Source organism: Pleuronectes platessa, chromosome 9 (genome assembly GCF_947347685.1).
Source record: "Pleuronectes platessa chromosome 9, fPlePla1.1, whole genome shotgun sequence".
In the NCBI taxonomy this organism is placed as follows: Eukaryota; Metazoa; Chordata; class Actinopteri; order Pleuronectiformes; family Pleuronectidae; genus Pleuronectes; species Pleuronectes platessa.
The window spans coordinates 10,134,061-10,158,233 of record NC_070634.1 but is presented as its reverse complement, the minus strand read 5'-3'; the positions used below and the strand labels follow the sequence as shown (position 1 = coordinate 10,158,233).

Sequence of the window (24,173 nt, the reverse complement as noted above, 5' to 3'; positions counted from 1 at the left end):
CTGCTGTTCCTCATATCTCTTCAGACAACTGCTGGATGAGTTTCACAGATCCATGTTTTTTTTTTTATTGTCTTGAAAGAGTGTGACATGTTTCAGATCGTTCATCACACTGCCTAACACATCGAGCTGATTGTGGACGGTTTGTGTTTAGAAATCTATTATTCTAGTTCAGATTTTAAAAGCTGATAAGCACCATCTTCAACCACAACCATCTAGCAGCAGCTCTGCGTGTGCCGTGTTATACGGAGATGTTACAGCCATGTTTTTCACTGCAGTCTTCCTCCATTAATCATCTGTAGGCAGACAACTGTCATCAACCAGGCCCTGAAATACAATTTACTCTTTCTGTGGAAACAAGATGGGGCTTACTGTAGGTGTATATATGTGCTTTTAGCTATAAACCAAGTCAATTTGAGTAAAAGGTTGTGTCGTGTAATTGCTGAGTGATCAGATGGTTGCCGCTGTTTATCAGTGGTTTCATCTTCATTAAGATGTTTAATGCTGGATTCAGCATTTGTAGCAGCGGAGAAAGGAAAGTAGACAAAGAACATGAAATAAAAATCTGAACATGAAATAAAAATCTGCACACATGCTTTCACGTGTTATTCTGTGTACATATACACACATAAATACACACATACAGACAGTGATTTTTTTCCCCCCACTAGCTATTTCCAGAAATTTAAATAAAGATGTCAAGAAGATAGAATTCCCTGAAAGCTAATTTCTGAAGAAACACTTTTAAACACAGAAACAAACACATGCACACACATTACACACATATTCTTATTGTCCAGGAGAGAGAGAGAGGGAAGGAGGCAAGATTGCGAGAGAATATTGCTGTGGAAGCAGCCAGATTACCATCAGAGTAGTTGGAACTCAGGCCTTATCTCTGCTTGGCAGGGCCCTGTCTAGGGAACGGCAGACGAACTAGCCATTGGTACACTACGGGCCAGACAGGGTACAAAAACGCCTCAGTTACGCTCTAATTAACATCTCGATTAGCAGGGTACTGGGGTTGGCCATGTATCGGTTAGAGTCAACCAAGACACGGCCAAGTATTCAGATTTTCGTGGATCAGGATCGTTGGTTCTCATGGCAGTAGGCTCCCTGAACACAGATTTACATGATATGGAAAGCGTAGAAGTCATATTGTTACGTAACATGGATCAATAACTAAACTTGTATAGAAACTCAACTTTAAACGCAGATAAGGAGAGTTATTATAATGGCTCATAACTTTAATTCTAACACAGACAATTCTGTATTTTCATATCAGATTTGTTTAGGTAGAATTTAATTATTATATTTATTTTATATCAAATGATGGTTAACTCTCTGCTTGGAACAAACGCTTTTAGCTGACTCCGCTCACTAAGTGTTGGTTATTTCACTCTGCAGTTTTCCATGCTGAAATATTTGTGTGTGAGCTTAACTGTGTTTTTCCACAATTTCGTATCTGTGGAATGATGCCTCTGGTGACCTTGTTGTTTGTTCATCTTTCCACTGTCAGAATAGCCAAGAAAGAAGGGAGTACAGAAGACACACAGCTGACAGGTTAAGCAAACAAAAAAGGGATGGTGGTGACAGGTTGTGTGTTTGGGAGTGGTAGTAGTATTTTACAGTGGCCCTACACATCTACGTCCTCCCCCCTTTCACCAAGGAAAAGGCAGTTGTTCCACTCAGCTGTCTGCAGGGCTAGAACAACTTTGGAGAGGCTGCTTTCAGAGCTCATGCCTGATCTTGCCCCCAGGAAGCACGGTGACACACAAACACGCACAGGGAGAAAAGGAAAGAGAGAAAGGTAGGGCGAGTGAGTTGAAGAGAGAAATACGGATTGGCTGCGTGCTGTACCCTTGGAAAAGCTCAACACACAAACATCGACATGTTATGATCAGTGAGTTGTTTCTCTTAACGTCAGAGGGCAAAAATATACATGTGTATCTCTGAACACACACAGGACCAAGTCTGTGTTTGTCTCCCTTCCGTTTACTACCCTCACCGAGCCCCATTCCCACATGATGTAGTCATGTTAACATTAGAGTTGTGCTTCTTGTCTTCCAATCCCTGCGAGATATTTTCAGGTGAACTGTGAGTAATGGTTAACAGGCAGCTATGAAAGGAGTCTCAGTGTTAATCAGCAGCAGTCTTTTTGGACAGTTTTTTACTTTGGGCTTTCAGAGCTTCATTGTACTTCCTCTAACTGTCGTCTTTAGTCATAATACCATATTGTGTGCAAACCCACTCATCACCACTTGTGGCTAAATGCTATATTGCATCTGAAAAAGTGTAGCTTTGCATGAACTGTAACAAAAATATCTCCGATAGTTCAAAAGCACTATTGCTTTTCGTTGGATTATTCAGGCAAATTATTGGCATTTTTGACGGCTTGAACATACTCAAAAACTCACCAAACTTGGTGGACGCATCAGGCCTGATGAAAATGTATGTATTTTTGAGTAATATGGGTGTGGCAAATGGCTCAACAGCGCGTCCTATGAAGCAGCAATTCCAATCTGTTGTTGTCATATTGACCCAACAGACGTGAGAGTGGTATCACTCTTTTTATCTAGCTCTCAGAGAAAAGGAAATTAAGACTAATTCAACAACATTAAACTCCTTTTCTGGAGTTCATGTCTAAAAACAGCTTTAGCTTTGCACAAAGACAGGAAAGTATTAACTTGCCCTTCTCATCTCATTCCATCAAATGTGGAAGTATCCCTTTAAAGGGAAGTAAACAGTGACATGAATTGGTGAATAAACGAAGTGAATGAAGTTGCGCCCTCAAGGTTGTGCTTGAGGCAGCTTCATAGTACGCATGGGGAATAGTTTAATTTACATAGAGGCATGCACCAGAACATGGGAGTTAAGGAATCTCAACACATGGCCCACAGATTTAAAATATACATGCAGCCAACCAATAAATGAAGAGCTACATACTTTCAGATACAGAAACAGTTTCTATCCGGCATGGCCTGTCATGTTCTCCTTTTTTCCCTGCTGCCCATCACTCAAGTCCTATCTCCCCACATCCATGTTTATAAGTCCCATGAGGCCCAAGGGTGCCAGTGAGAGGCTTGTTAAAGAATATGACATGCTAATGGTTCAGAAAGGATATGAATAGAAAGGCAGCTGGAAGGCAGCCATGTCTGAAATCGCACACACACACACACACACACACACACACACACACACACACACACACACACACACACACACACACACACACACACACACACACACACACACACACACACACACACACACACACACACACACACACACACACACACACACACCTACACACACACACACTCTCTCATTATGCTCGCTTTCCATTTAACATGTTCACCCTCACACATCTGTGTACGATTAGATTTGTTTAGGCTACTGGTGTTACTGCCAAAAGAGTGCAGTACTGGCTGGAATCCAGAATAAATGTGCCACCATTATGGTCCGGTTCACTATATATATAGTGTGTGTGTGTGTGTGTGTGTGTGTGTGTGTGTGTGTGTGTGTGTGTGTGTGTGTGTGTGTGTGTGTGTGTGTGTGTGTGTGTGTGTGTGTGTGTGTGTGTGTGTGTGTGTGTGTGTGTGTGTGTGTGTGTGTGTGTGTGTGTGTGTGTGTGTGTGTGTGTGTGTGTGTGTGTGTGTGTGTGTGTGTGTGTGTGTGTGTGTGTGTGTGTGTGTGTGTGTGTGTGTGTGTGTGTGTGTGTGCGCGTGTGCGCGCAGAGCATGTATTTGGTTTTGATTGAGGAATCTATGTGTCCCTTTCACAATATTGAACTCTATTTTAGTGGAGAAAAATAAATATGACTCTTGGCTCTGCTCTGTATTTTGTCATGTTTCTGGGGCCGAAGTATTTAACATCTCTTCTCTTTCCTCTGCCTTCAGGACCTGTCCTGCATTGATGACCTCTCCACAAACTCTTTGTTCTCCTCACCGGCCGACTCGCTGTCGGAATATGCCGATGCCCAGCCCTTCATCAGCACAGATAACCTGGACACGGTGCCCACCCTCTGGGACGTCAACACTAGTACCACCACACCAGCACAAAGCCAGCTAGAGGTCAGCAGCAAACACGCGTCATTACCACAAACACTCATGAACATGCCAAAACCTTAAACTATGACTCTTCTGTAGCTTAACATTTTTTAAATAAGCTAGCTAGCAGGAATCAGTCAGATTGTTCTTCTTAATGAAAATGAATGCTGATCTTGCACGTTGCTATAGGTTTCACACTCACTTGGGATATTCAATTTGAAGCTGTGTTTATCTAGACATACACAATCAACACTACAACTGTTGTTTTGACCAAGGCTTGAGTGCAATCTACTCTCAACAGGATTGTTTTCTTTTATGAATATGTCATGTGATAGCAGGCAGAGCAGGACAAACATGAGGCACCAGGGTTGAACCAGGGATTTTCCCTGAGTTAGACACTCATTTTATTGTGTAAATTACTTATGTTGACCGGCCATCTTCTTGGGAATTCAAGTTTTATCAAAAAGCTCCAATGGTTGAAAACGAATAAAATACTTCCGTTCCTTTGTGTTCACTGTTTCAGATTTAACATAAATGAAGATAGATGCGCTGTGAACATTACAAGAGTTTGTAGCCAATGTCTTCACACACACTTTACCAATAAATGCTACCTTGCAAATACATTTCTATTATTCATTATTCTCATAACGTACTCATTATGAAATGAACTGTTTTGACATTGCTGACAGAGAACATCAGACCTCTATCGTACCAGTTGTTTTGTAAACCGTTGTCACAGTGGAGCACAAAGAGTCAAAATTACTGAGACGTGCATAAGGCGCCTCAATCATTTTTTTTTTATGTAGCATCCCTTCAAAGAGTCTCGCGGAACTGTACTAAATCACAGTTTCTACGCTGGTTATCTGAAGCGAGCTACTTCATTCTCAGCTGTTGTTCTTCCATCACTGCTCACCGTACAGGCCTCTGTGAATCAGAAGGGTCCGAGGATATCTTTTTGAGATAAATCAGAGTACATTTATTTCTCCTAACCTCTGAAAGCCTTTTATGTTTTCCTTTTCATTGTGCCCTCATTTCATCCATTATGTTTCCCAGACGCACACAGCTTTATCTGCCTTTTGTTGTTGTTGTTGCCTGCTTTTCATCGCCAGAGAACAAATTGCATTTGTTGAGTGCTGCTCCATCAGACATCCCTGAAGTTCCCACATGCTCTCATGCTCATACATAGAAACACGTGCACATACACAATGATTACTCATGCTTTTTTTGTTTACATTTTTTGTGCATTTGGCATGGTGTTTATTTGAGTTTATATTTCTTCGTTTTATGTTCTTTTGACAGCAGAATGGCAGCAGCAGGTTTCATGGCTTGGCCAGTTTGGATGATATAACTGCTATTATCAGCACCCCACCTTTAGGAGGATTCCAGGTAGCCACATCAACCTCTCTGATCTTATGTTCAAATGAAACCAAGCTCTTTGACTGGATGAGCCTGCAGTTCTCAGTAATGCAGAGATGTATATCTTGCGTCATATGTTGAAACTGCAGTTGTGTGTTTGCAATACAAGATAGGCTTCAGACTGTTTTACAAAGAAACATAACATGCCACTAATCTAAGAGTGAGGATCACTTATTGACAGATCAATGGATGAAGAAAGTAATGAGTGAAACTAGGACTGGGCAATAAACCAATATCATTAATCTATTCATCAATAGCAATATAACAAAATTCCATATATTGATTTATTCCTTATGCATCGTGTAAGTACAGTGAGTACAGATACATGTTTTACTGTCTTTCAAGTGTTTGTCATTCTCTGCTCATAAACATAGATTTTTAAAACCAGAACTTATACTCTATGTACCTTTTTATCTTGATATCATATTTGGTTATATCACTCAGCCCTAAGTGAAGCTGTAATGTTGTGCCTGATTCGACGAGTCTCCATTAACACAAGTGATGAAAGCATTGCTGCAAGTTGCATATTTTGGACACTGCCAAAGCACATTGCACAAGGATTAAATAAGAAAATATACTGCGACAAGAAAATAAATGTTGTAGAATGGACTTCTCTGTCAAAACGGGAACCTCCTCATTTTCAGTTTCTCAGATAACATTCACCTGAAACATGTTAAGTCCATTTCTCTGTCAGCACATTTTCATTCTGCTGCATTACTTGGTTAATGCGCCTTCTCAATTAATTTGTCGTTTCAATCTTTCATCTGCTAATATTCCTTGATAAGGAAATCTTCATGTGCTCCGCTAACATCTTACTAACTTCTCACCCACTTCTTACTTTCAGCTACAGTCTCTTTCTAAAACCATCTTCACCTAAGCTGGAAACAAAACTCTCATAAGCAGCTATTGTTGAATTACACTTATAAAAAAACGTTTTTTCCAGGCTAAGAGAACTCAGACTCCGCCAGAGGAGGAAGAGGATGCTGAGGATGAGGAGACGGAGGAACTGGGACATGTAGACACATATGCTGAGTACAGACCTTCGAAATGTAGGTCGCTAGACTGAACGTCAACATCCACATCGACTTTTCCACATTTTTCTTTTGTAATATGACATTCATTTACATCTGTATTTTTTCCCCTCTCTTCAGCCACCATAGGAATCTCTCATCCTGACATAGTGGTGGAGACCAACACACTATCCAGTGTCCCTCCTCCTGACATCACATACACTCTCTCTATCCCTGAGTCGACTATTAACTGCGGCTTGCTGTCCGCTCTGCAGCTAGAGGCCATCATCTATGCCTGCCAGGTAAACACACAATGTGCACTTATATTTCATGAGGATTCTGTGAATGAGTCATGCTTTGGTTATATAGGTGCCTTTTGTTCATGTGTTTTTGCTCTTCTTGTGCCCCCAGCAACACGAGGTGATCCTTCAGAACAACCAGAGAGCCGGCTTCCTGATCGGGGATGGGGCAGGGGTCGGAAAGGGCCGCACTGTGGCAGGAATCATCCTGGAGAATTACCTTAAGGGAAGAAAGAAAGCACTGTGGTAAGAGAGATCTACTTCTCTGGTTGACCTCATCCAGGAGACCTAAGATAAGCCTGAAAGCTAAATAACAGCTGTAGTCTCATTTGTTTAGGATTGTGCTTTGTGTGCAGTTGTATGACAGGTTATACCGAGCATGTTTGCGCAGTAACCGAATTGATGACTTTCCTGTCCCTGCCCTCAGGTTCAGCATATCCAATGATCTGAAATTTGATGCAGAGAGAGATTTCAAAGACATAGATGCACCGCTTATTCCTGTGCATGCCTTAAACAAGGTGAGTCCAGGTGGATTTAGTTTGACAACCTGTGAACACAATTGTTTTACTCTGCGACAGCTTACGTCATATAAGTGCATGAGAAGAGAAGATGAAACAAAAGCACGCCTTTTTCTCCAGTGTAAAATGTTTGATTTGTTTTTCTAGATAAAGTATGGAGACACAGCTACCTCAGAAGGAGTCCTGTTTGCAACTTACTCTGCGCTGATAGGAGAGAGCCAAGCAGGAGGGCAGCGGCGGACGAGAATTAAACAGATCCTGGACTGGTGCAAGCCAGACTTTGATGGAGTTGTATCCTTTCATTTTAGTTGCCATCACATGCTTCAACTGTCCAGCACAGACTGACACTATATAGCCTTTTTTGGACGTGAATTCTGGAGTTTGTCCGCACATATATGAAGACGGCAGCACTAGATTCTCTGCTCCGACTCGTTCACAACAACACAGAAATCTCAGTGTTCAAGTTTCGGGGGTAGCACAGCAAGCAGCATGAAGGAGGCTGGACATAATGTTTTTAATTCTGCTGCGGAGATGTCTCTTACATAATGGCTCCTCTTCTCAATCCAGAGATAATTGTATTATTTTCACTTTTTATTGTTTTGCTTCTGCTGCGTGTTGACTCATTCAGACATTATGAATAGCCTTTATTAGGGAGCTGGCAGGAGAGACTCCTGAGAATGTCTGGAGCAACTAACTCTGACATTTGAGTACTCTGCTTTCATTTGAACACACTAACATCAAACAGTGGTTTCAGGCATTGCACCACACTGTTGTTTGTCCTTGACCTTTCACCATTACAGATTATTTTTGATGAATGCCACAAAGCCAAGAATGCCACATCCACAAAGATGGGCAAGGCAGTGCTTGACCTGCAAAACAAGCTGCCACGGGCCAGAGTGGTGTATGCCAGTGCCACAGGTAGACTGACAAATACATAAAACACACTTTTTACACCTTATTCAACACAGCTGTACATTTAAAAAAATATTAATTTTGGTCATCTCCGTCACAGGTGCCTCTGAGCCAAAGAACATGATCTATATGAGCCGCCTGGGAATCTGGGGTGAGGGCACGCCCTTCCGAGCATTCGATGACTTCCTGCACACCATCGAGAAGAGGTCAGTAGCATTAGGTGCTGAGTTTACATGTATTCATACCACTGCGCTTACTGGGAATGAAGGTATGGCTGCTTAACCTGTGATTGAATATTGTAAATAATGTGTATGCTTATTGTATACAGGGGTGTCGGGGCCATGGAGATTGTTGCCATGGACATGAAAGTGAGCGGTATGTACATTGCCAGGCAGCTGAGCTTCTCAGGGGTATCCTTCCGCGTTGAAGAGATCAAACTGGACAGTGACTTCAAACTGGTCTATAACAAAGCTGCCAAACTGGTGAGCATCAAGCCTCTCACAAACAGTTTTTAATATGTGTTTGGTAAAATACATGCTACGTTGAACTAAACATGAACATGGAATCTGTGTCCAGTGGGCAGAGGCATTGCAAGTTTTCTTGCGTGCAGCCGATGAGCTGGGCCTGGTGAGCAGGAAGTCTCTGTGGGGGCAGTTCTGGTCGTCTCACCAACGCTTCTTCAAATACCTCTGCATCGCTGCCAAGGTCCGCTGCCTGGTGGAGCTGGCCCAAAAGGATCTGCTGGCCGGAAAGGTCAGTGCAGCACACTCTGTAACACTGAGTCATACAGTATTTGTGTATAATCTTGGGAAAGATTTTTTTAGATTTACTGATGTTGCACAAGTAGAGAATGACTTCAAGCGTAGGAAACATTTAGTGTTATATGGGGTTGTCAAAGCTTTACTTTGTCCACAGTAACAACAGGGTCTTGAGGGTTCCAAAGGATTTGGGAACTTTCGTATGTCGATGTTGTGAAATGCGACAAAAACTCCAATAAGACGCTATAATGTGATTAGGATGACAAACATGTCTACATAATGTGACAAAGGCCCTAATACTCCACATGTCTTAGTTTGATTATTTCTGATCGGAGTTTGACTATATTTGGGGTAAGATAATCCGAAAATGATGTTTACAAAGAAGGGTCTTTATCAGACTATTGGCTTTATCAGTATTACATTTTCTTCCACCACAGTGCATCGTTGTTGGCCTTCAGTCGACCGGAGAGTCTCGCACCAGAGAAGTCCTTGATGAGAATGATGGACAGCTGGACAGATTCGTCTCTGCAGCAGAGTGAGTACAGTGTGAAAGGAGCTGTCTGTTTTTTTCTATGTTGATATATGAATTTAAAAGGTCATTCCCTAAAAATGACAGCGGTAACGTTTTGCAGAAAACAGGAAAGTGCAGCAGTTTCCTATCGATACCTTCTGACACTTGACCCTGTTTTGAGGAGTTATTATTGTCTGTTTGCTAAAAGCCATGTCATTCATGTTTGATTCAGTTGCTTCATCACTCTGCCAAATGATTTCCAAAGCTTAAGATCCTCACCACTAATAAATGATAAGTATTCAAGTCATGCGGTTTCAGTCCGTGCCATTTATCCTCAATGAGGCCAGGCATTATTAGCAGCTATTTAATTATCAAACTTCTCATCCAAGAAAAGGGGAGAGGTGCTAAGTGCTCTGAACTTGTTTGACACCAAGCCTCTCACAGCAGACATCCCTCAATGTCTGAGTAGAATAGATCTCATACGCACATACACACACAATGTGTTCATCTGCCTGTCAGCACCTGACACTAATAATGATAACGTATCAGGAATGTACGGAGTCTAACTGCCACAACTGCCCTGGGTTGTCCCGATCACTTTCCAGACAAAATAAGTTTCTAACTTCTCTTCTCCTCTTTCTTTTTGCTTTAGGGGAGTATTCCAGTCTCTGGTATCGAAACATTTCCCTTCAGAGAAACAGAGGAGAGAGAAGGCACCAGGCAATAAGAGAAAACGTAAGTGAATAGAAGGTCTTTGTCACCATAGCTGCTTTTAGTCCATGCACTGGAGTCCGCATATCCTCTGAGTTTTTTCCGGAGGAGGTGCATGTCTGAACGCAAATGCCTGAGTGAGACGCTTTTCAGTTTCTACGGACTTTATCCTCCTGTCCTCCGGGTATAAAGTCTGTAGAGATCAAGGAGAAATCCAGCTGGGTTCACCACGAACGAGTGGGGGGCACCGACGAATATGTCAAGAGAGTTTGTGGTGATAAGAGCTGACGACGGTGTTGTGGTGCTGTAAACAGAATCACGTGATCTAAACAGCAGAGGTAACACGTCACTTCCTGACTCTGTCTGCTGCATCCGGCTGCTCCAACTCTCGTCTGAAAACTTAGGATTTGATGCTGTTGTGAACGTGTTAGTGCAGAGAACCTCCTGCTGTGTTGTTCATGTGTGAAAGGTTCAAGTCTGGGTAAAGTCCAGACATTTGCCATAAAGTAAACATTAACAGTTAACAAAGCGTTGATTGCAAATATATATTTGTGTTTATCTGGTTGTTTGTGGCATATTTGCCACTTTTCTTGACACTCCTCTTCTACATAAAATTATTTACCTGTAACAAAAGAGATTGCAAATGTTTTGTTGTTTCATTTCTAACTGTAATGTCGGTGTACAATCAGGGAAGCCTAGAGGGCGCCACCACAAGGTACCCAAGCACACAGTGGACAGTGGCGGTGTGATCAACATCACTGATGACAGTAGCAGTGACTCCGACGGCATGGACACAGACTCCAACTCCTCACCCGACTCCCTGCTGGACAACGATGATGTGATCTTTGTGAACCACACTAGCTTCCAGACAGGTAGGGAGCTGCTCGTACTGATGTTTTTGGTTTGTGTTGTCGGGAGGATTGATGTGTGAGAGGATCAAGTCAAGGGCCCTGTGCTGCTGTTAAATATGTAAGACTGCAGAACAACCTTCCACTCTTTAGCTGACACATTAAAACAGACTCCACCTGTGTTGTATATTGTGTTGATTGTGTATTTACATTATCCAAAATCTTTCCAACAATGATCAAACTTAATTCAAGGTAACAGGACATTTCATTTTGGTTGCCTTTAAATTACATGTTATATGTTTAAGCTTCTGTTATTTGAATGACTCAACTGTTTGAGTTAGATAGTTAATGTCCACTTTGCATTGTGTTCACAGCGAGGATAGAGGAGATGAAGCAGAGCCTCCTCAACAAAATAGCCCAGCTGGGAAAAGAACTACCTCTCAACACCTTGGATGAGCTCATAGATAAGTTTGGCGGACCAGATAAAGTCTCAGAGGTACCAGCCTTACGCTCAACAAGAAACTCTCAAGCAGTTTTTTTTCCTGAGCGCATGCAAACAAAGTGTTGTTTTGTGTGCAGATGACCGGTCGTAAGGGTCGCGTGGTTCGGCGTCCTGATGGCAGCGTCCGTTATGAGTCACGGGCTGAGCAGGGCCTCACCATCGACCACATCAACTTAAAGGAAAAAGACCGCTTCATGAATGGAGAAAAGGTCGGTGAATCAATACATCTCTCATTGAAAAACCTCTACAAGTAATGTGCTGCTTTCTAAACATTGCTTGTGAAAGATTCCCACAAATAATCCAAACCTGTCTCTTATTTCCAGTGTGTTGCTATCATCTCAGAGGCAGCCAGCTCCGGGATATCCCTGCAGGCGGACAAGCGAATTAAAAACCAGAGGCGCAGGGTCCACATGACCCTGGAGCTGCCGTGGAGCGCAGACAGAGCTATTCAGCAGTTTGGTGAGTCAAGTAATCGAAGCTTTCAATTTTAAACGGTCCATAAAAGCTTCGGAATAAAACGAAAAAGGACATTTTTCTTCTCGCAAATTAAAAGTAACTGCATCCGAAGAGGATCAAGAAACTCATTACCTATCATGCCACATGAAACAATACGGGACTTGAGCATAATTCTTTTTTATCAGTGATGCAAGTTTTGTCTGTTGCGCTTATACAGGAAGAAACCTGGACAAGGCTTTCCGGTTCTTTCATCGTCTACTTTCTATGTGTATGTTTGTAATAAGCAGCAACCTTTCCGGTCAAAGGGTATCAGGAATGTTAAGAGAGAAATTTGTTGAAGAATAGTTTCTCCTTTAATGCCAGAAACGATTCGTCTCAGTGAAACTCTGCTGGTTATGAGAGGTTGTAGTTGCTTTCAGCTATTTCATATGGAAACATCAAACTGTTCCAGCTAATATAATACTTTACTGACGATCAGTCCTGCTCTGATGTAAGTGACAACGATGTAGAAAAACACATCCTGTCTCTGCATCTTTTACACACACACCCACACACCCACTATCACAGGGTTGTTTACGGCAAGTTGCAAACTTGCAGGAAGGCTTCAGTAGCTTAATTTTAGTTTGGCAGGTTGTTGCTCACTCATACAGACAGACATTGCAGAATCACACACACAGTAATTATGATTTCCTCATAATAGGGGGAGAAAAAACAATGTTGTTTTTCTGTGGAAATAAGAGACTTTCTTTTTCTTTTTTGTACTTGGTGAATAACACCCTCTTCAAATGAAGCATGTTCTCCCAGAAGTGTTGAGATCAGCAGCTGTGCAAATTTCTGAGAATACACTCCTTACCTTGTCTAAAAGGAAGGATTAGGAAACTTCTCAGAACAACTCTGAGCAAGGAAGAAACTGATATTTTAAAGTAAGGGAGGAAGTGTGGTTGACTGCTGCGAGGTTTGAAAAATGTGATTGAACAAATGTTGAAATAAATAGTCCTAGAGACAGACTTTTGTCTTTGTATCAGGATATGGCAGAATATGTACAGCCATACTTTTAATCTATTTGATATTATTCAGGACTCCAGAGTTTGACCATTTAGGTCGCACATGCAACTATAAATAAGGTTTTGTTGAATAACTTGATAACCCAATCCTCTGCTTAACAAACTCTTCGTCTTAAAACTCCTCCACCAAACAGTCTTCAGCTGAGGAGACCCTTATAGGCCAAGATGCTTTATCACATAACTTTTATCTTTACCTGGATCAAGTCTTTTCAACACTTGGAACAACTCGTTGTATGATGAAGCTTTATGAACATTGCCCCCAGGTTTACTAAACCAGTCATCTTTTGTTCCTGTCATTCGGATAGTATTTCTTCTCAGGAGTTCTCTTGATGCTGTTTAATAACTCATTTCTACCAGGACCTAGTTTTAACTGTGAACCGGGGAAATTCGTAGAAAACATCGGGATTCCCAAAAAAATTACCAGCATTTCATGGGAGCAGCTCTTTGTTCAAGGAAGCTACTTGGATACAGCCACAGATTTCTTGTTATTCGATGTCACAGATCTGTTTCAGATTATTTATCTGTTTTTAGATGATCGATTTTTTTTTTATCTCATCATCATTTTCTCCTTTTCTCCCCAGGTCGCACCCATCGGTCCAATCAGGTGACGGCCCCAGAGTACGTCTTCCTCATCTCAGAGTTGGCGGGGGAGAGACGCTTTGCCTCCATTGTGGCAAAGAGACTAGAGAGCCTGGTAAATAAAATTGCCTTATGAATATAGTTGTTTGCATGTTGCATATATAATATTTTTTCCCCACCATGATTCCTTTATTTGATCCCTTTAATGGTTGATATGACACATTTGAAAATGGTCCTTTTCATCTTGTTGATGGGGGTGTGAGAAGAATAGGTCCATTGTAAACAAAGATCTGTATTTTATGTTTATTGATTGTTGCCATCGACTATTTCACTTGCATCCTTGCCCTTTCCTCAGCCTCTGTCCTTCCTGTTTTGTGGGGTATTCCCTACTCTAAATGCTCTCTATTGAATCTTTTGTTATTGTTGCTGCGCTTGAGGGATACATCAATTTTTCTCCACAAACCTCAGGAGATTTTTGGGTCTTTCCCCTGATTCTGCTCCATAATGGAAAAATGAATAAGCAGAAAAAAAGGGCCAATGAGCTCGTCTGGATAATTCATATGTCTATGGTTATTTTCCACAATTATCAATGCATCTCAGCACAAGCAGTCATTTATTTCCATGGTGACACAGCATGACAGTTCTTTTTGGGAAGAGGGCGAGGTGGGTTCGAGGGGATGGCAGTTCCAGGAAGTCGTTTCTGTGTCTGCCAGCCCCGTTCGGTAAATCTGCAGCACGAAAAGGTCACATCTCGTCCAATTGCCGGCCTGAACCCGATATACCACAAATACACCAACACACACCCACACACGCACACACGCAGAGTCTCTTCAGCTAGACGGCTGAATGCCTTTGTAACAGGCTAACTCCAGATCAGCAGTGAAGTCCTATTTGGCTTAGACATCTCTTTGTTATGGAATCTCAAAGCATTTTTCAGTGTGGGTAGAGACAACAGCTGGCTACAAGACTGGTCTGCTGCTGACTGCTTTGTGTAACATTTCTTGTTAACCTCTCTCGTAGCTCAGTTAAAATCTGTTAATCACTGAAAACCCTCATAAAGCAGCCTGAGATCTTACTATATACTTAGCAGTTAATTACAAGGAAAGATAAGATTTATGTCACTACGATATAAAATCCACCTTCGTCTGTCAATTTACAAAATGTTGCTTTGGATCCTATTTAGGCACAAAGTCATGTCAGGAGTCAGTTAAAGAAAAAGTTTCCACCTCACACCTCAACCTCATTGGCTTCCTCTGATACACTGCCACAAACCAGGCGGGGCAGTCACACTAGTGTTTGTGCATGTGCGTGTGTGTGTGTGTGTGATAACTTTCCCATGCTGCTGTTTGATGCAGAGCAAATGTATCTGCATTTAACAAATAAGACGACTGTCGAAGGTTTAGTCACAGATTTTTTGTAGTTCCACACAAATCACTAATAAACCACAGAGTTATATCAGAACTATTATAAATATATGTCAAAAACGTATATCAGCAGTTAGACTGATTATAAATAAAGCTTTTCATTGCAGTTTTAAGTGAAAGTGTTTGTTTAAGTGCTGACAGTGGAGAGTGCACTCCACTACATCTTCAAACCATGTGGTGCAGTTTTAAAAGATTTCCCCAAATTTTAAAAAGTTAATGCAACATCATAATGTCCACATTACAATCATGCAATCAGTACAAGTAACTCTGATAGAGACGAACAGAGCTAATCCTTTTCATAAAACTTTTATTGTAGTTTTATAGGATTGTATAGTAACCATATATCCATCTGTTTGTGAGTTGTTAGCTGTTAAAGTTATTCCCTCTCATGCCTTATCTGAGCATTGAGGTCAGGTTGTATTATGGGAGCTTACCAGTTAACACAGGCTCTCATCGCCTTATTTTCTGTGTTAATGTTATCATGCTCTGTTGTGACTTTTACTTCTACTAATAATAATAATAATCCACTTTGCAGGGGGCTTTAACACACGGAGACAGAAGAGCCACTGAATCCAGAGACCTGAGCAAGTACAATTTTGAAAACAAGGTGAGCAAATTTAAGAACTTCAGAACCTTACCTTCAAAGTGCTTATTTTTCATCTAAACTATTTCGATCTATCTCTCCTTCAGCATTGCACAGGATCTCTCATTGAAACTGTTAATTTGTGTTGCTAAATTGCTTAATGCTCCGTCTGAAAGACTTTGACCGAACTTATTGTGTTTCCTTTTCCCCTGCAGTACGGTACCAAGGCTTTGGATAAGATCACCAAAGCAATCCTAGGCCACATAGAGAACAAAGTGCCCCCTCCCAAAGGTTACCCAGGGGGTGAGGCCATCTTCTTCAGAGGTATGTCAGCATATGTTAACAAAGAAACTACTAAATCTGAGTCACACTGTGATTTATGGGTGAAACAACTATGTTTTTCTTTATTTCAGAAATGAAACTCGGAATGATGGATGTAGGAATCTTTTGTAAGGAGCCGCGCTTTGGGATCAATACAGAGAAAGGTAGAGTACTCATAGACAAAAATACACCTCAGCCACGTTGTGGCCTCATCTGTCAACCGACAATTTGTTGTAATAACTGTTTTGTGTTGTGTTTTTATTTCAGACTGCAGCATCACCAAGTTCCTCAATCGTATCCTGGGTCTGGAGGTCCACAAGCAGAACTATCTCTTCCAGTACTTCACTGATAACTTTGATTATCTAATCGAGAAGGACAAGAAGGAGGGCAAATACGACATGGGAATCCTAGGTAGGAAAGAGTTACTCAGAAATACAACATATTGAGTTAATTTATGTAAAGAATCAGTAATCCTAATGAGATTCAAAAAACAAATTAATGGAATCTGCTATCACTCTAAATTGCAATGACATGCCTTGTTACTCGTACTAGACAAACAACTAAGGTATGAATTAATTATATTTGTATTATTTGTAGAGCACACACAGCAGTAACTGTTCCTCTCATCAGTTATGTCTGGCAACATGCAGAATGTTCAGACTGGACTTTAATTGCACTTGAGGATTGATTTTTAAAACCTCTAATTGTTTTATGTGGGTAAGTATTTTTGGTTAACATGTGCTGTTGTGTCTCTGACAGACCTGGCCCCGGGTAATGACGAGATCTATGAGGAGAAGCAGGAATCTTTCCTAACAGTTGGAAACCCTCAGGATGGACAGGTTGTTCTCTATAAGGTAGGCGTCGCATAACCACGTCTCAGGTGTATAACTGGTCTCCATTATGTTGTGAGACAATGGTCATATTCAGGGTTATCCTGTCCACTGCTGTCTATCTCGATCAGAGGTTCCCAAACCACACCTTTACCCCATGACCCCCAAAGTAACCGCGGTAATGACTTGCGACCTCTGTTAAACAAAATGCTATTGATTTGAGCCAATTCATAAAAGGGTTAGGGTTAGGGTTAGGGTTTGGGTTGGTTAGGGTAGAAAATTCAAATCTATGGTCTTCAAATCTTCAGATCTGTCCAGTAGAGCTTGTAGCCTCCAGATAGATATGTTAAATGGCAGCACAGCTAAGTTCAAAGAAACTACGTACATGACTTATACCAGTGACTATTTATTAAGATTTTTAATGACTCAATTTTTGCATGGCTAGATATGACAATGCATTTGATCACTCTCACATGTAACTAGAGTAGAAACATCTGCAGTTGAATAAGGTATGATAACACTTTGCTTGCAGTTCAACTGTGATCATACAGGATTAGCCCTGGGCTGAGGAACCTATGTAGACAATAGTTGAAGGTGGGAACAGGATGATTATATCCTGCTTTAAGCTGTCGGCTGCAAAGTTTGCAGTAGAGCAGAATGCTGCACAGCCAGGACCAGTTTAGCCAGCTGGGAACATGCCTGGGTTTGTATAACTATATGTTTAGAATAATACATTCAACTTTTATGCAAGAGTCTGTCTCACGTAGGAAAGCGATTTATGGTTGTTTGGCAGCTTAGCTCATGCTTTAGTCTTTTTTTTTTGCCCCTGCAGATCAGTGTGGACAGAGGTTTGACCTGGGATGAGGCCTACAACAGGTCCCAGAAGCTCAACAGCCCCGATGAGGGATTCTACCTGTCCCAGAAGGTGAGTCCCTCTTATCGATTGAATCCATAAATCACAGAATAACAGTGTGGTGTCACAGTGGATGCTCGCTGAATCTGGATTTTCTTCCAAAAAAAATTCACTGTCTATTCCGCTTCTCCACAGCTGCGAGGAAACAACCCATGTGTGCTGCTGGCTGAGCAAGGAAGAGGCAAGAACTTCATTGTCTTCAAGCCTAATATCGGCAAGCAGAGCCACCCCGAGAGCCTGGACAACCTACACCAGCGTTACCGGAAGGTAATGACCCAATTTTCTTTTGATAAACCAGCCAACGTCAGTGACAGTATGAAGTCTCAATTTGTTTGTGAAAAGGGTCTCCTTGCAGGAAAGGTTTGATATTAGACTGAGGCTGAACATTTTCATTGACTTCTCCTGAAGTTATTTGATTTACAGTCCACTTGGATTATTTAGAATACGGAGTCTGCTGCCACCCTGTGGCAATGCAGGAGCACTGGAACAGGCAATGCTCAAGGCATATCGATTTGACAGCGGGGAAGTAGAAGTTCCTTTTCATTCATGTTTCTCATTAAAGCTGTTCCTGTTTCCCCTCCTCCCTTCATCAACAACAGATTATATGAGGGACACCATAATATTACTTCCGGTTAGATGATAAAGACGTCTCATTATTACCAAAGTTCAAAGAAATCTCTGTTAAATTCTGCATGTGCCTCTTTCTGCAGGTGACTCCGGAGGAAGCAAGAGACATTTGGGAGAACCAGTTCACCTTCTCCTTCAAGAAGTGTAGCCATGCCAACTGGTAAGCAGGAATCCACACTGTCCCTTGGGATTAATAGCTCACCACATGCAATCAGCCTGGTACTTATTAGGATTCAGTCAGGGTGCTTAAGGTCAGATGCCCTTCCCGGGGTTTTGCAGATCACCTGAGAACTCATGAAATAATAACTTGAAAGTAACACGTGTGCCTTCTTTGCCAGCTGATGCTAGTACAGAGTCAGTTCCTCAACCTGGCATACATAAACATTTGGATTATAAATATATAGGCTCTTTTAGTGTATGTATGACAGTTTTTTTCTTCTCGTACTTTCCATAGGAATGGGAAGTGTAAGAAAATTGAGGAAGGCCAGGAGTGTCTGCAGGGCATGCGCCTGCGTCAGTACCACATGTTGTGTGGTGCTCTGCTGCGCGTGTGGAAGCGTGTGTCCGACGTGGTGTCTGACATCACCAGCTCCAGCATCTTGCAGATTGTCCGTCTTAGAACTAAGCAGCACAACAAGCAAGTCGGTAAGTACATCACCCTGCTGAAGTGACAACATGGTGACTAGTTGTACTCGCTTTCTAAATATCGCTCAGATTTCACGACTGAAGGTATAAAACTTAAATCCAACCGAGACTTCCAGATGAGTTGTTTTGATGGTAGCAGGGGATGTTATCAAAGACACATTCTTATGACAAATTAAAATTACTTTATTTGACTCGATGAACTCTACATTTATAATGACCAGCTTGAGAAGCTATCAGCCCAAAAATAAAGAAGGTGTTGAAATTGAGTATTCAGCAACATCCATGAAAATACGAAAGTGTAAGGACACCTTACACCATAAAAAAAAGTACTAGATATGTATCATTTAGGGGAAAAAACAATCATCATCAACACAACTCTGTTTACTACTGTTAATACATGTGCAAATGATTTTAACATTAATAATACTATATAATATGTTAAGTTAATAACATTGAGAGTTTTTTCCTCACAACTAACTGACCTGACCTGTTCTCGTCTATCCAAGGTATCAAGATCCCAGAGAACTGCGTGGCCCGTGTGCGGGAGGAGCTATTGCTAATGGACGAGGAGGTGAAAAGGAGGCGAAAGGAGAAGGAGCAGCAGGCCGCGGAGCAGCAGCTGGCCGAGGAGCGCATGCGTAAAATGGAACAGGATAACAAGCACCTCCTGGCGAATCTGTTCAACCAGAAGCCAATGCTTAACCAGTCCCTCCCTCAGCCTCTCACCCAGAGCCAGCTCCTCAAACTGAAACTGAACCAAAACCCTCTATTGAGGGCAAAAACTGCAAGCTTCTCTCAGATGCAGAGAATGCCAGGCCAGAGCCAGTCCACCTTACAGCCCCCCTCCCAGAACTTGTTGTCCTTAAAGCGAAATCCCAGCCAAACACAGCAGCAGCAGCAGCAACAACGGACCCATAACAGCTGGCCCAACAAACCCACCACAACCAACAACAACCAGGCACCTCTGCCCAACGCTGTTAGCCTCAGCTCAAATTTCTCTCAGTTTTACCCCCAGTCTTTCCTTTCCTCTTTTCCACAGCTGAAGAACCCGTCTCTTCCACTCAATCAGGCCACGCTGTCTCAAAGCTTGTCTTCCAAGAATCCCCTGAATGAGATCTTGGACCTAACAGTCAGCTCCCCGTCGCTCTCCCCAGACACCACAGAAGGCGGGCTGGCTCTTGAAGCTCTGGCCGGACACGCAGCAGCATTCGACTATAACCTGGAGTCTCTGATTTCCCAGAGTGCATTGAATGCCCAGCACGCTGCACAAATACAGCAGCCTCTTTTGCTACAACAACAACAGCACCAGCAGCAGCAACATCTGCAGGTGACACAGCAGCAGCAGCAGCAGCAGCAACAGCAACAACAACAACAACAACATCTACAGGTGACACAGCAGCAGCAGCAGCAACAACAACAACAACAACATCTACAGGCGACACAGCAGCAGCAGCAACAACCACAGCATCTGCAGACGACGCAGCAGCAGAATCACAGCCTGCTGGCCAATAACCACCATCAGAACCTGTTAGATTTGTTTGACGTGCCCCTTTCTCCCCAGATGCCCCAGCAGAAAGTCAGCCCTTCATCCTCTGCTTCCTCCTGCTCTTCCTCCACGTCCGCCGCCTCGTCTGTGTCGAACAACATGGTCTCTCACATGCCCGTTGGTCTCCCGCCTGCGTCCACCCTCATCCCAACATCATCCCCCGCTTCTCTCTTCTCCAACCCGTCCTCCTCTTCTTCTCTGTTTCCCAGCCCCTCCCCCTGCTTCTCTCCCTCCTTCCTCCTCACCCAGTCGGACGCTCTGTCCTTACCCAACGGCCACTGCAGTTCTGCCACTCTCGACGTCCGCGAGGCGCTTAACAGTATGCTACAGGCCGGTTCAGACCGCAAGTCTGTCATCCAGTACCTGCCACAAGACTGAGAGCTTAGTTGTGTCAACAGCTCGGACTGTGTTTTTCTTAAAGTATTTTTATGTTTGAAAGCAGATTGCGTCTTGTTTGCTGCTGTCTACGATCGCACCCTCGGACCTATTCCCTCTCCCCTCAGGGCCTATAGTCACGTCACTGCCTGTCCTGCGCTCTGCTCACCCCTCTCTCTACCCACCTGTAGCATTCACCTGCTTTAGGCTGTCGAGGTGATGGCGGGCTCGATCAATACCAGATTTCTACACCAAAGTGTGTCCTCCACTGGGAAAGGCAGCTGTTAAAAGAAAAGTGAAACAAAAACAAACCATGTGATAACTGTATTTTATCGAGCATACGAGCTGTCCAAACAAAAGCTCATTCATCGAGGTGTGGAAATTTTAAAAATAAAACCTCCCACTGCTGATTCTTTTGTACGAGGTATGATCAGCGAAGTTGCTGGAAGCTCGAAATGCCTTTCCCCAGTTAACACCACATCTTTTCAACTTTGCTTTACTGTTACTTCGCTTCTCGGCCATTTGTCTTGGCTAAATCAAGGCTGTATGCAAGGCTTGGTTTAAGTGAAAACAAAAGACAGTGTTGAACTGGAAGATGAGGAGACAAAAAACAGAAACACATCAAATCTGTTAGCTGATTAGCCATGAAATGCCTCAGTTTTCATTCTCTCCTCTACGAGCTCCCTCTTGTTTCTCTCCCTGCTTGTATGAACACTAGAGTGAGGAAAAAGGGAGAGGAAGAGCAGTCTGCTGTTGCAAACAGTGCCTTTGGAGAAATCTATAAATGCAGTCTAAAAATCCATGTAGCCTAATGTATAGATTTGTATTTTTGAGCATTGGTTTTGATTTTTATTTAATATGGTGTCTTTCTATTTAACTATTAGGCCCCCTTCAGTCAGTCGTTCATCGTTTGTGTTACACTACGCTGGTGGCGGCTTTCAGGAAGAAGCCTCCATCAAGCCTGTTTGTGCTTGTTTGATGGTCTGTGGAGCTGTGACAATGTGCTGGGAGCCCAGTATGGCACAAACAAGTCAAGCAGCATTGATAAAGAAAATGTCTCCTTTTTTTTTTCTTTTTTAAAGCTGACAGTAACATTTAGCGATATGACTCCTGATTTGATTTGGCTTTGAATTTCTCAGGAAGGTCTCAAGTGTTTTTGTTGAGTTGTTTCATGTGTCATTTTGCATACATGGTGACAAATTTACATAGTTGCAGTCTTGAATTACAGAGGATGACACAGAGTTTAAATTCTCTCTAGGTTAAAAAGGAAAACCCTGTTGTTTTTAACACTTTGACAGTAGCAACAAGTTACACTGGGTTCAGGAAAAGTTCAACATAAAATAAATAACAATGGAAACTTGTTTCAATTCCAGGCATTACTGCTCTAAAAAAAACTACATTTGACACGTGTAGACTTGTAATGTTCACTGTCTTTAAGATTAGGTATTCAAAAACCTGTGCGATCTGGCCATCTACGAGTGAAATCGATGCACTGTTAATGACAAGATGTTGGGATACGTTCAAGTGATGATCAAAAAGCAATAAAACCATATTCTACATTTGAGATGGAACAGAAAAGCCTCATTACTGTTAAAGCTCAACAGGCAAAGCTTTATAGCTATGTGCGCATGGTATGAATCTTCTTTTTTCTGTTGTTCTTCAAAGTCTTTCAGTTAATCAGAGTCAACCTTTGTACAGAGAGTTTTCACGGGGATGAGCGCAATGCGTTCTTGATGTTTTAGTCATCGTTATTATAAAAGTTATTGTTATTTATATTTAAGGGAAATTTAGATTTTAGATACGTTATTCTGCTTATTAGAATAGTTAAAAAAATGTTTGGTCAGGGACGTTTGTTGTTGTCAAGATTGCTATAAAACAAATTCTATTATAACCTGCCACCAAATAAGATTGCACTGTTCTGTACTGCTGTACAGTGTCTGGATTTATTTCTACTCATTTCATTTTGCTTTTTTTTTGTTGTTTCCTCAAGTATAATTGTTTCTCCATCTTCTTCTGTCCTTCTGTCAGGCCTTCAGTTCACAGAGAGATACCAAAGTATTCCACGAGACACCCCTAAAGTTACTGGCTCTAAGATATCAGACCTTTTATCAATCTCAGGAAGAAAAACCTATAAGAGGTTTAACGGCGGGGCGTTAGTAGAAATATATCATTTCCCCCTGATAACAAATGGTGAAACTAACCAATACACGTGCTGTTTTTTCTTAACTTTGTGCTGTGACTCTTGCTGTATTTATGTTTTAGACTTAATGTGATGGGTTTGTAGTTTGTCCTTGTGAAGATGTCAGTGATTTTACGTGTTTATGCCTTCTTAGGGCAAAGATCAAATGCTGTTTCTTTTTTAAGGAACATGATTTTTCTGTGGATGTTTTTTTTTCTCGTTACCTTTTGCAGTCATCGGACGTTTAATTCCTGTTGAAGCTCACAGAGTTTTGAGTCTATGTGCACCCAGGTTATACTGAAACGTGCAATTGATCAGTCGCCGCCTTTTCTCTCTCCCTCAGTTCAACAGCCGTTTAGGTTCAGAGTGACTCACTTGCTCACATTATCACATATACATGCTAATGTTAATTTTTTTTTATTGCAGATTCTTGAAGTAACACGTTTTCCTCGTACCCTTGTTAATTTTGCTTTCAATATTCCTCATCAGGCACATTCCAAGACATCAGTCTGCAAAAGATTTGCCTTCGACTCTGTGTGTTACAGTCACACAAATACAGCTTTATGCATTTGAGGGATACGGAGCATCTTTAGGAAGAAAAAGCTTTTTTTTAAACTATTAGTGTAGTTAGGCCTTTTATCATGTAGGTATCATTTTTGCACTAAGAATGGCATAATCAAGTTACTGTTCTCTTGTTGTTATGATTGAGCGTAGCTTGTTGTGTTTCTTATCTTCGATGGATTGCTCTGCATATAGTGTAACCATTTCTCCCGTTTCTCCACCATTTGCATATTATATAAATGTTATTACTCTCAAATAATTTATTGCTAACAAAAAAATGAAACAAAAAACATGCTACTGATTGTATGTATTTTTAAACAAAGCCTATTTTTTCTGTACAAAAAAGAAACTGTGTTCAGCACTTTTATTCTGGGTTGTGCTTTTGTTTTCTATATATTTATAATTTAGATCCAAATGTATATATTGTAAAATTTGTGCCTTTCGACTAATTCTTTAAAAAGGTTTTCTACTCATTAAAGGAAGGACTATATGAAATTGCAATCTTAACTTTGTAAACAAATAAAAACTTGAAGATTGCTCAA

The 24,173-nt window shown here is 41.7% G+C and overlaps 1 protein-coding gene across 5 annotated transcripts in view; it reads left to right on the top strand.

Moving 5' to 3' along the window:
- The window catches only part of si:ch73-63e15.2 (protein strawberry notch homolog 2), a 60,701-nt gene extending 36,528 nt beyond the window's left edge, over positions 1-24,173 (top strand). For 3 of the 5 annotated variants that reach the window (XM_053431323.1, XM_053431326.1, XM_053431327.1), the window contains 28 exons: positions 3,894-4,067; positions 5,343-5,429; positions 6,403-6,508; positions 6,611-6,771; positions 6,881-7,014; positions 7,196-7,286; positions 7,434-7,577; positions 8,087-8,204; positions 8,299-8,404; positions 8,527-8,680; positions 8,775-8,951; positions 9,394-9,491; positions 10,120-10,202; positions 10,868-11,050; positions 11,401-11,522; positions 11,606-11,737; positions 11,852-11,987; positions 13,630-13,742; positions 15,587-15,658; positions 15,850-15,958; positions 16,048-16,119; positions 16,223-16,366; positions 16,715-16,809; positions 17,618-17,710; positions 17,834-17,965; positions 18,409-18,485; positions 18,780-18,970; positions 19,477-24,173. In XM_053431323.1, coding sequence (XP_053287298.1) covers positions 3,894-4,067; positions 5,343-5,429; positions 6,403-6,508; positions 6,611-6,771; positions 6,881-7,014; positions 7,196-7,286; positions 7,434-7,577; positions 8,087-8,204; positions 8,299-8,404; positions 8,527-8,680; positions 8,775-8,951; positions 9,394-9,491; positions 10,120-10,202; positions 10,868-11,050; positions 11,401-11,522; positions 11,606-11,737; positions 11,852-11,987; positions 13,630-13,742; positions 15,587-15,658; positions 15,850-15,958; positions 16,048-16,119; positions 16,223-16,366; positions 16,715-16,809; positions 17,618-17,710; positions 17,834-17,965; positions 18,409-18,485; positions 18,780-18,970; positions 19,477-20,894 — 4,722 coding nt within the window. In that variant the 3' untranslated portion in view covers positions 20,895-24,173. The remainder of the gene's footprint in view (positions 1-3,893; positions 4,068-5,342; positions 5,430-6,402; positions 6,509-6,610; positions 6,772-6,880; positions 7,015-7,195; positions 7,287-7,433; positions 7,578-8,086; positions 8,205-8,298; positions 8,405-8,526; positions 8,681-8,774; positions 8,952-9,393; positions 9,492-10,119; positions 10,203-10,867; positions 11,051-11,400; positions 11,523-11,605; positions 11,738-11,851; positions 11,988-13,629; positions 13,743-15,586; positions 15,659-15,849; positions 15,959-16,047; positions 16,120-16,222; positions 16,367-16,714; positions 16,810-17,617; positions 17,711-17,833; positions 17,966-18,408; positions 18,486-18,779; positions 18,971-19,476) is intronic. The other 2 variants (XM_053431324.1, XM_053431325.1) reach the window with 2 other exon arrangements.